This window comes from Tachysurus vachellii, chromosome 26, assembly GCF_030014155.1.
Source record: "Tachysurus vachellii isolate PV-2020 chromosome 26, HZAU_Pvac_v1, whole genome shotgun sequence".
Taxonomy (NCBI): domain Eukaryota; kingdom Metazoa; phylum Chordata; class Actinopteri; order Siluriformes; family Bagridae; genus Tachysurus; species Tachysurus vachellii.
In genome coordinates, this window is record NC_083485.1 from 3,160,660 (window position 1) to 3,173,159 (window position 12,500).

At 41.3% G+C, this 12,500-nt stretch overlaps 1 protein-coding gene across 2 annotated transcripts in view; it reads right to left on the reverse strand.

Annotated features, from left to right (window-relative positions):
* LOC132841160 (neuronal tyrosine-phosphorylated phosphoinositide-3-kinase adapter 1) overlaps positions 1 to 12,500 on the reverse strand; it is a 37,119-nt gene that overhangs the window by 15,371 nt on the left and 9,248 nt on the right. For both annotated transcript variants that reach the window (XM_060863386.1, XM_060863387.1), the window contains exon 2: positions 1,422 to 1,671. In XM_060863386.1, the coding sequence (XP_060719369.1) occupies positions 1,422 to 1,606 (185 nt within the window). In that variant the 5' untranslated portion in view covers positions 1,607 to 1,671. The remainder of the gene's footprint in view (positions 1 to 1,421; positions 1,672 to 12,500) is intronic.

The window sequence follows — 12,500 nt, forward strand, 5'->3', positions numbered from 1 at the left end:
ATGGCTAAAGAAATGAAGAAGTAGATGGACGTACTACTATACAAATAGATGAATGGGTGAAATGGTACTGATTAAATTCAGCAGCCAGACGGAGGAGGATGGAATGACTGAGTGGAGGAGGAGTGGGAGGCTGAGAGAATGGGTGAACAGCCTGTTTCCTGTAGTGTGTGTGTGTGTGTGTGTGTGTGAGATAGAAAGAGGCAAAGGTAGTGTGTGGTTGTATAAGGGGTTACCAGGCCTATGCATATCAGCGTGTGTGTGTGTGTGTGTGTGTGTGTGTGTGTGTGTGTGTGTGTAATTGTGTGGAGTGGGAGAGTCAGAGACAGAGAGTATGTGTGAATAGATGCTGTGCTCCCAAGCATGCATCAAAGAGCTCATTTAGAAGTATACTTTGTGTGTCAAGTGCATGTGTGTGTGTGTGTGTGTGTGTGTGTATGTGAGAGGTTTCACCAGAGGCAGCTAAAAGCGGGCCTGTTTTTTGAGGTCAGGATGGGATGTGAGCTCTCTCCCACACACAGCTCACACACACACACACACACACACACACACACACACACAAACACTATAGAAGTAACCAGCAGCATGAACACAAACGATCACTGTTAATCCTCACCTATAAGCGTTAGCTTAATCAGAGTGAAATAATACAACACTTAACACAAACCAATAACAGACTCCAATAATGAATCTATTAATGAATTGATTAGGAAGGACGACATAAAGTTGTTACGGGAAACAAGGGTAAAAATTCACTAATTATTAATTAATATATTTAGCCTAATCTAAGCGATACAGCTAGTCTTGACCACTGAGCTAAGTAACAGACTGATATGGACTTATTTCTGGGTGAAAATATTAGACATCTATTATAATAAGATTCTTTGGCCAAGTTTTGAGCACAAAGCTAAGCAGGATGTTGCCGTTGCTAACTTGCTCATTGCTCATTTAAATCCCCCAGTCATTTGACCTTACCGTAAACATTTGTTTTACAAATTGTCTTCTGCTAATAACCTTTTCCTGCTGGGGGTAAATATGACGGAACAAGCGCACCTTTGTGAAGAACTACTTAACTGTTCTTTACTTTATGCTTGGTTGCTACAAGTGCATATTTATACCAAAAAAAAAGCTGTAACACTTGTAAGGCTTGTGTGTAAGAGACTATGTGTGTATGAGTATGTGAACACAAGCATTTTGTGTGCGTATGTGAGTGCATTTGTGATCTACTGGGACACCAAAGGGCCAGTTTGTCCCTGGAATATAGGCCATACTCCTACACTTTCTTCTCTCGCTATCTCTCCTGCGTGGAAGCAGGATACAATTCAGAGGCCTGGCGTGAAACATGAAAGACAAGCTCTTCTTCTTTTCCCTTCAGTTCAACATATTTTTTCCTCCCTGAATCTATTTAGATTTGGACTTTTCACCTCTTCTTGCCCTCCTGATCTCGGTGTCTCCAATCCAGTCGACTCTTCCGGTACAGCAGGTTCATGTCGCCACGGGTAGGCGCCTCCGCACAGCCAATCACAGCACAGTGCAACCGCTGGCCCCGCCTTTCTATGTCACGCAGGAAATGCTCCACCGCCACATCCTGGGCAGAGCCAGAGTTCATGGTATAGAAGACCAAGGAGAGGCAGAGGAAGGGGGGTTACGTGCAACTTGCCCCACCTCAGTTACCTGTTAGAGAGACAAAGAATATTAAAGAAATTTAGCATTTAGATGGCGACGTTGTACATATAACCACTGCTTGTTAAATTCTCGATTCTGATTGGACGGAAGTACAGCAGGACGGATCGCCCTTCTGGGTAGAAATTGCAGCTTTATATTAATGCTGTCTTTCTAATATAGACACCAGTGAAGTCTTGGCTGATAAGCATAGAAATTATGTAATTATATAATTTTTGTCATATTTAAATAATCCTTTAAATATGAACTTATTCCAAGACCCTGCAAAAAAAAAAACCCAAAACAAGAAAACATCGTGTTGATTAACAGAAGTATTATGCAGTCAGAGATCAACAGCTCTGAAGATGATAAAACGATGATTAGTGCCTTTGCATAACCGTTATTCTCACAGGAAGTAAACACGTCATGTGATTAGTCATTCGTTATATACCGTGATCCGGAGTCCAATTTTGAATGCGTGCGTGGATCAAAAACAGTGCTGCTTCACCAGCCAAATTTTCACATATGAAAAATTCGCTGTAGTGAGTGGGATAAAGATCAACAGCAATACTAAGAATTAAACAAAAGACATACAGACATATGCAAAGTATTTGCAGTCTTTAACCGCACATAATAAATTGCTCGGGGTCAGCGCAAGAACGGAATAACAGCCGTCAGTCAATCTGAGTTCTCTGTAGAGCTCAGAAATCAATAGGAATAATAAGAGACAGTGCATAAGGGGGAAAAAAATAGTTCTTTGTCTTGTGGTCTTGAACCTCATCATCCTGAAGCGTTTCCCAAAAGAAAAGGCTGGGAAGACGTGCAAGAAAGGTCAGCAGTCATCGTGCAGAAATATTACACAATGTAATTTCGAACTTTTTCCTGAACGTCGAGGACATGTAGGTAGCATCGCTGAATGAAGCCAATGTGTGAGTCACCGAACGTTCTCCACAGCGAAGTGCTGAACAGTAGGGCCTTATTCACCCACGCATAAGCCAAACAGATTTAAGCACCATCAGTAACCTTAAACTTGGTAAGGGACCAAAAACGACAACGGTGCACAAAACCAGTATACGCCAAAATGCACCATATGCAGGAAATTCCGTTTCTCATAACAATGTATACGATTCAAACAGACTGGAATATAATATCTAGCTTAATAATAAATCTACAATATAGTGGCTAATACTACAGTGTCTCAAATGACAGTTTTCTTTACATGGAAGTGTTTGTAGCACTATTTTCATCATTATTGCCCCAGACCTTCGTAATTATGGCTGTCCTTATCATTAACACATCATATTTCAAGCATCACTGAACTATATTTACATCACACTCAGGCTGTGGTTCTGACTCTGACTCAGTCCTGATCACTAGATAGCTACATTAGATGTTAAGCTACACATTCAAAACATGGATCCTAACCAGGATATACTACTCTACAGTATATCCTCATTTCCATCCTAACTGCTCTACATTTCTATCCGCATCTCCGTTACTGTCACTGTATATCCCTGTTTCCATCATTACTGCTCTAGCTCTCCATCACTATTGCACTGTATCCTGATCCCTGTCATCATCTCCATCACTGTTCTAGATCTCCATAATTTCCTTATATCTCCATCTCCATCTCAATCAGAGAGATGCTCATGTTTATCTTCTATCTCTGCCCTTCCTCTCTTGTTCACTTACTTGCTGCCTGACTCCTTTTCTCTCTGTCTCTCTCCATCTTTATTTCTCTTAAAGAAAAAGCAGAATATCTGAGCAAGGAGGGTTGGCTGAGGGTTTCTGGGGCTGCCCTTGCTGTGCCTGTCTGAATCTGTAGTTCCTAATGCGGCCTGTCAGTTGGAGCTCAGAGAGAAAGAGAGAGAGAAAGAGAGAGAGAGAGAAAAAGAGAGAGAGAGCCTTGTTGTGAGGCAGATATGGTACAGAGTGCGAAGAGTTTGAGCAATAACAAGTGAAAGCAAGAGCTCTGATTGGCTGAGAAGGACACTGCTGTCAGCTGCTGTGCTATTCTGGAAGGAGGGGTGGTGGTGGTGGTGGTGTTGTAAGACCAGAGAGTTGCTGATTGTGTGTGAAAATGTGTGTGCATATATAAACTCTGGAGGAGATATGTATAGCCCCATAGGTTTATGTCCCACAACTAAAGCAGTAAGAGAGAAAAAAATATTTACATAAGAATTCATTGAAATTTTTCTGCGAGTCAAAATACTGGAAACTGGGTCAGATCAGAGTTGTGACAAGGATAACAAGCAACACCACAATGTTACTGTATCACAGTATCATTGTATCACGGTACCAAATTAAAAAAAGTTACCAAAGGCTTTGCGTTTGTACCAGATATAAAGATCTAATATTGTACCAAAGACCTATTAATATAGCCTACACGAACATGCAAAAATAAATAAATAAATAAAATACACTCATAATACACTTATATGGGCACCGTAAATTTGATACCTTATAACTTTGTCTAATGATTTTTATAATATATAGGGATGTAACAAAAGTGCACTATTCATATGTTGTTTTTTTAAGACAGATTACTAGCTGTTTGTTTTACAGAAGTCTTCAATAATAGAGAAGTAGACTAGAGATCCACTGAGATCCCAGAGGATGCAAGAGAGATCTACTATTTTACCAACCACTGCGATCTACTGCTTTACCAAACACAGAGAGCCACAACTCACTACCAAAAATCTCAAGCATACATAGAGATCCACTACTCTACTAAACAAAGAGATCTACTACTCTACCAAACATAGAGATCTACTACTCTATCAAACATCGATATCTACTACTCTACCAAACATAGAGATCCACTACTCTACTAAACAAAGAGATCTACTACTCTACCAAACACAGAGAGCCACATCTCTATCAAAAATCTACTACTCAAACATACATAGAGATCCACCACTCTACTAAACAAAGAGATCTACTACACTACCAAACATCGAGATCTACTATACCAATCATCGAGATCTACTACTCTACCAAACATACATAGAGATCCACCACTCTACTAAACAAAGTGATCTACTACTCTACCAAACATAGAGATCTACTACTCTACCAAACATTGAGATCTACTACTCTACCAAACATCGAGATCTACTACTCCACCAATCATCGAGATCTACTACTCTACCAAACATCGAGATCTACTACTCAACCAAACATCGAGATCTACTACTCTACCAAACACAGAGAGCCACAACTCTACCAAAAATCTACTACACACAGAGATCTATTATTCTATAAAACTTAGAAATTCACGACTTGAGATGCACTATTCAACAATGAGATGCACTATTTTACCAAATGCTGAAATCTAGTTACTTTAAAGACAGATACTCTATAAGACTAGGTAGGGCTACGGAATGATTTTTGCAGTCCTTGCAACTCGTCTGTGCATTTTGTTTTGTTTGTTTTAGGTTTATATCACCAATGGTGCAGATACGTCAATGTTACCATTCTAACAGTTAGTCAGTCAGTACAAACATGTTAGATGCTAAACACATTAAAATGTCCATCATAATAGCTAGAAGCTCTTTGTTGTAGAGTTCTGTATTGTAACGTAAAAGACACAAGAGGTGACTTGTGATGTAATGTTCAATGGTTAGCCTGATATATAGAATATCGTTTGTTGATGTTTCCTTAAGACTACTACTCTCTGTAGCCATTCACATCCTCTCTCTGCACCGGTCTCAGTACATCACTGCTGCTTTCAGCCACACTGTATTCATCTACTATTCTTCCTTGGAGCAGACAACTCAGCAATTACAGTTACGCGGAGTGCAATTATAACGACAGGGCAGACACCAACACACACTCAAACACACACAATACCCACGACTTATGAGTGTATGGTTAGGGGAGTGAATGGTGGAGAATAAATCTGTACAAATGCACAAGGTATTATACACATTCTCACTTTCTCTTTCTCTCTCTCAAATGCCCCCCCACCCGACCAACACTCTCTCTCTCTCACACACACACACACACACACACACACACACACACACACAAACTCCTACACACACACAGATGTAGATATATGCATTGCCCACTCACACATTTAATCAAAACACATCCCTGGGCCTATCACACCTTATAAACAGTCCAGTATTGGTCCAATATTCATGCACACATGCAAGGATGTTAGTTAGATATGACTCACAAGCAGTTACAGCATAATGTACATATGAAACACTGAAATATCTCTGGACCTTTTTTGGATTCCTTCTTTCATTGACCTAAGCAAGATTTCTGTTGATCCCAAACCTGCCCTAGGAAACTGGGTGTGAGTTAGGAATATCATGCACACACAAATATAGTGCAATTAGAATCCATCTTCTGGCATGATTTATGGAGATGGGAGGAAACCAAAAGACCGCATGTGGACAAGGGGAGAACATGCGAAACTCCACAAGCTCAGAATCGAATCTGCTATGAAGCCGTGCCACCTCCTCTACCATCCCTATAAGTAAGGGTTCCAGCTACAGCCATTCAAATGGTAAGAGTCTAATTTTATTCATTGTTACATGGTCCAAACTTTAATTTACCAGTCCTTATTTCCTTCTTAACATCTAAATATCTGTCAGGTTATAAAAAATGAGAAAATGAATGGTTTCTGGAAGTGAAAAAAGGATCTACTTGGATTCTGATAAGATGCTCTTGTAGGCTTCAGTTTAGAAACATTAAGAACCTTTACGAGTGGATTAATATCAGTCGAGTTGTTTTGTACTCATTCATTCATTCATCTTCTACCGCTTATCCGAACTACCTCGGGTCACGGGGAGCCTGTGCCTATCTCAGGCGTCATTGGGCATCAAGGCAGGATACACCCTGGATGGAGTGCCAACCCATCGCAGGGCACACACACACACACACACACACTCATTCACTCATGCAATCACGCAATCACACACTAGGGACAATTTTCCAGAGATGCCAATCAACCTACCTTGCATGTCTTTTTAACCGGGGGAGGTAACCGGAGTACCCGGAGGAAACCCCCGAGGCACGGGGAGAACATGCAAACTCCACACACACAAGGTGGAGGCGGGAATCGAACCCCCAACCCTGGAGGTGTGAGGCGAACGTGCTAACCATTAAGCCACCGTGCCCCTCTGTTTTGTACTCCGAATATTCCAATATTTGCACAAATTTCACATGCAGAAACACTCTACAACTAATAAAATGCAAAACACTCAAATATAAAAGTCTTAAAAACAACTCGAGCTTGTTTACTTTAGAGAATCGTAACTTAAATTAAAAAATTCTACAGTATCATAAAAAGCAAAATACTTAAACGTATATTATATTGACTGTACCATGCAGTAGCACATGGAACAGGATAAAGTGGTTGTAATAGCAAAATACAGCACAGTGGAGGAGTTTAGTGTATATATTATAGTACATTCTAGTAAATATTTTTTAACTCACAGTTAATAGTTGTTTACTTGTTGTACTTCTTTGACCGCTACCTTCTCCTGAAGTTTATCTCCGATGTTGACTACATTCTTGGTGGATTGTGTGGAAAGTAAAAGTAGGTGAAGTGACTCGATTTGCATGAGATGCAAATCAGCGTGTGACTAGAAGAAGATCAAGAAATGTCACAATGTCCTATACAACCATAAACTCCTGACCTTATTCCATACACATCATGCTCAAGCTCAATCAAAGCAAGTGTGGTAGCTTATTGGGTAATGTTTTGGACTCGATTGGAAAGCTGTGAGTTTCAAGCCCAGGTCCACCAAGCCACCAATTCTGGGCCCCTAAGCAAGGCCCTTAACCCTCAATTGTGTAAAATTCCTACCATGGAGGGTTTCTTTATCAGTAAGTAAAGCAGTTTCAGGAAGCTGAAAGCTTGTAACTATCGAATAAACCCTACAAGATCCAGAGAAGAACAAAATGTGTGCATTTTCTGTGTAAATGTGTGCTCCAAACTCCAAATGAATGGTAATTAATTTTTTCTCAACACCTAAAACCTGGCTGGTGAATAAAAATTTTGCTAACCTTGGCTAGTCTTGGTACTTGGTAAGCTTTTTAATGATTCCTAGGATAATTACAGGGTTCTTAGTCTCATAAAAATGTTCTGCTTTATGATAAGGAAGTACTGAGAGTTACCCCCAGAGAGACAACAGACAAACACTTAAGATTGCAAAATTTTAAGAGTGAAAATTGCAGTTTTTATGGCTTAAAGGACAGAGATATGAAAAAAGTTATGACTTCAGAGATATGGACTGCACTAGGGTCATTTCAGCGATCTGAAACATATGGAAATGAAATATACAGTATCAAAGTCTGAACTTTCAGTGGATAGCTATTAAAATAAGTGGTGAGCAAACAGGAACCATTTTACACCCGTAAACACACACTGGACATTTCCTCATTATTGACTTTTAATGATCTTTGATCTGTTCATTTGGAGGATTTGGGGGATTTGGAACGGGGATTTCTGACTCTTTGTAAAAAGCCACCAGGTGTGTGTGCGTGTGTGTATGTGTGTGTGTGTGTGTGTGTGTGTGCGTGCGTGTTTGTGTGTGTGTGTTTGTGTGTGTGTGTGTGTGTGTGTCTGTGTGTGTGTGTGTGTGTTTGTGTGTGTGTGTTTGTGTGTGTGTCTGTGTGTGTGTGTGTGTGTGTGTTTGTGTGTGTGTGTGTGTCTTTGTGTGTGTCTGTGTGTGTGTGTGTGTGAAAGAGAGAGAGAGACAGAGAGAGAGAGAGAGAGAGAGATCCCTGTCATATGCTTTCACACTGCACCTGGCTGTTGTCGTGGCGACTGGTCTACTGTCAGTCTGGAGTGGGAAAACAGTACAGCGCAGAGTGACAGCATGCAGAGAGAGAGAGAGAGAGAGAGAGAGAGAGAGAGAGAGAGAGAGAGAGAGAGAGAGAGGTCTGGAGAGATGTACAGAGAGGTAGAAAGAAGCTGAGAGGAAACAAAAGTGGAGTGATAGAGACAACAGAGAGAGAGAGAGAGAGAGAGAGAGAGAGAGAGAGAGAGAGAGAACACCACTGGAGACAGGAGAGATGGAGGGCGCAGAACGAATAAGAGTGAGAGAGAAGAGGGGAATCCATGATGGGTGAGGAGGAGAAATGCATGTTAATAGATGCACACTGAGAAGGAGGGAAAGACAGAGAGGTATGAAGAAGACGTGATAACAAGAGGCTGAGAGGAAAAAAGAGACAAGGATTGAGTCTGAGAGCGAGACAGCGAAAGAGAGAGAGAGTGAGAGAGAGATGTATGTATATATATATAGACAGAGAGAGAGAGAGAGAGAGAGAGAGAGAGAGAGAGAGAGAGAGAGAGAGAGAGAGAGAGAGAGAGAGAGAGAGGGAGAGAGAGAGAGAGAGAGAGAGAGGGAGGGGTGTGTGTAGGAATGGCGGTGTGATGTGAAATCGAGTCTCTCACCACAGACACCGTGTGTGGTCTCCTAGCAACACTGTCTGCCTCCCGCTTCCCTCTCCATCTCTCTCTCTCTCTCTCTCTCTCTCTCCATCTATCTCTTTCTCTCTCTCTCTCTCTCTCTCTCTCTCTCTCATCTGCCAAGCTGCACATCTGAACTGAAGGTTTTCAGTCACTGACTCTGTGTGTGTGTGTGTGTGTGTGTGTGTGTGTGTGTGTGTATGTGTGTGTGTGTCTGCATCTAAACACTTTTCTTCATACTTTAGCCCACTCACTGACACTCAACACACGTCAGTGCTGACTTTAAAACACACACACACACACACACACACACACTCATATACATAAGCCCACACAAGCTTCATTATCATGCAATAGACAAAAGCAAATAATGACACACACACGCGTGATAGCACGCGTGTGTGTGATAGTGTGTGCGTGTGTGTTCAACATGCTGAAACACCTCAGCTGTAAAATAAGTCGTAATGTGACCGAACTGTTATAACTGCATCAGAATTTCTATAATTTATTTCAAAAATCAGCATGTGGCTCCTTTTTGTTCAGGTGAGGATTTAAAGATTCCAAGAACTAACAAACATGAGTGTGTGGAGGCCTGGGAAATCCTTGAACACGTTCAAAACCTGTGGTTTATGTTTGGGAAAATTAAGCCACATCTTCTGACCAATCAGATTTGAGCACAGGAATATAGTGGATACTTTGACAGACAGTTTTACTAACAGAGTAAAGAAATGTGACTGGCATTAATTCAAAGCTCATTAAAAATATTTCCATGGTGTTTCAGCATAAAACTAAATAGAACAGATAACATTTATGGTCACCTGACTAAACACTAATATGTGCTTGTTAATCATTCCCTTTCAGACTTAATCCCTTTTTTACTGTTATATTAACCTCCATTCTTCAGACAAGGCTTTCCAATGGAACGTGACTGTGACTATAAGAGCATTGTATGTCAGGTGGAGACGTTTGGGGTGGATTCGGTGCTCCATTCATTCATTCATTCATTCATTTTCTACCGCTTACCCGAACTACCTCCGAACTCATCGGGCATCAAGGCAGGATACACCCTGGACGGAGTGCCAACCCATCTCAGGGCACACACACTCTCATTCACTCACACACTCACACACTACGGACAATTTACCAGAGATGTCAATCAACCTACCATGCATGTCTTTGGACCGGGGGAGGAAACCGGAGTACCCGGAGGAAACCCCCAAGGCACGGGGAGAACATGCAAACTCCACACACACAAGGTGGAGGCGGGAATCGAACCCCCAACCCTGGAGGTGTGAGGCGAACGTGCTAACCACTAAGCCACCGTGCCCCCCCCTTCGGTGCTCCATTTCATCCGAAATTTTTGTCAGGTAATCTGTGTAGGAACATAGTCTTCTACTTCAAAATGAACACACCCTGTGCTTTTGGGGCTCAGGGGCTTTGTGCACAGGGGCATTGTCATGCTGGAACAGGTTTGGTTCCAAATGAAGGGAAATTGTACACAAATGACAAAGTACTAAAACATTTTATACAACTGTTTGCTTCAACCTTGTGGCAACGGTTTGGGAAAGAACCACATACGGGTGTGTGATGGTCAGGTGTCCACATACTGCCGACCAGTGTATATTATTGGGTTTGTTATTGGCTGTTTTCCAGAATTCAGCCACAGCGAAGGGTTTTCCCAGCCGACCACACATATAGGTCACGTTGTAGGTGTACAATTACTGACTGTAGCCTGACCCTTTCCATTTTTGGATGGTGTAGACAGGGGCTAAAATTGTCCATTGCAATAGATGATAACATACACCCAGTCATGTTATACCTACAAAGTCATCTATAACATAAAAGTGGCCACTGATTTTGGATTAGGGATTCTGGACTTTGTTAAAAAAAAAATGTTTAGTTCCTTTTTGTTTAAATAAACCCTGCTCTTGCGTCAGGCTGCTTATCCTGGATCCTGTCATGACAGCTGCACTATAATGAAGAATGAAGCACTGCATGCATGCACACACACACACACACACACACACACACACACACACACACCATGCTTGGCCTCATAACATACCGGTACATGCGTCGTCTCCCTGAGGTACGGATGTGTGAGTAAGGCTGCAGCATTTCTCAGAGAACATATGTGTGTGAGTGTTCGAGCCTGATAGTGATGTATGAGTGTGTATAGGAAGGAGGGGGTTACTGCAGATCTTGGCCTCCTCCTCAGCCATGCTAATAGAAAGCTACGGACCGTGGGCACAAAAAAAAAAAAAAAAAAAAAGAGAATGATACAGCGGAAGAGAAAAAAGCAAGGAAGAGTGGATGTATGTAGGTGTGTGTGTGTGGGTGTCTGCAGTGTGTTTTGTGTTACTCATTGAGAGCGAACGGAAGCGTCTGGTGCTTTAAGAGTATCGCTCTGTAAAATATCAAATAAAGACCTAGTGAAAAACGTCAGAGCCGTACAGGCACGAGCGACAGACAACGCAGGCGGAAGGGACCGTTTTAAAACAAACAGATCGCATGACATCGATGTGCTGAAGCTTGAGTACATTTGTTTTTTTTTTTTAGTATTTGACTGGATCATATCCTGTTGTAAAATAATCAGGGGGATTTGTGGGTCCGACCCGGCTGCCTTTGCCTCAGTTTTGACCCCAGCTGTGGATTTGGACCATCATTCTCAGTTATGTCCTAATAAAGAGACTCGGCTCTGACCGGGCTGCATTACGGCTCCTGTGTGTTACACGTAATGGTCGCCGAGGACACTGATGTAGCTGAAACGTTGCGTCTGTTTGGCTAAGTTTCAAATGCACTTGCAGCGAGAACCGTACTGCTCCCCGTTAATGCGAAGAAAACTTTCAGTTTTACTTCATTGAAAAAGCAGATTGTAAAAATTCTATTAAGAGGACAGATTTGGTCACGAGAGATATGGTGACTTCAGAACCCTTTAGCAACTTAATTAAAAAAAGCCTAGTGAGACAAATCCGGGGACGTTTTCTGCAGACATTAGCGACTGCCCTGCACTTCTGAATAATTCCATTCGTGTGTATTTCCCATCTGCTCACTACCAACGATGAGTTCTTGGAAGAAATGGTAGAAATTTCTAAACTGATAAAAATAACATGAGTAAAATTCTATTCTAGTATAATTCTAATAAAAATCTAAACCATTTTGGGATAAAATTCCATTTTACTTTCCTCTACTCTATTCTATAAACTTCATACTAAAATATTATATTCTGGTACAGTTCTATTCTTTTCTATAGTGTTCTGCTCTACGCTGATAAAACTCTATTCTTAACTCCATTCTTCAGTAATATTATATTCTGATCCAACTCAATGTTTTTTTTAACATTGTTATGATAAAACTCTAATTTATTCTGTTACAATAAAAAAAAAAATCTTTTCTATTCCTTTCTATT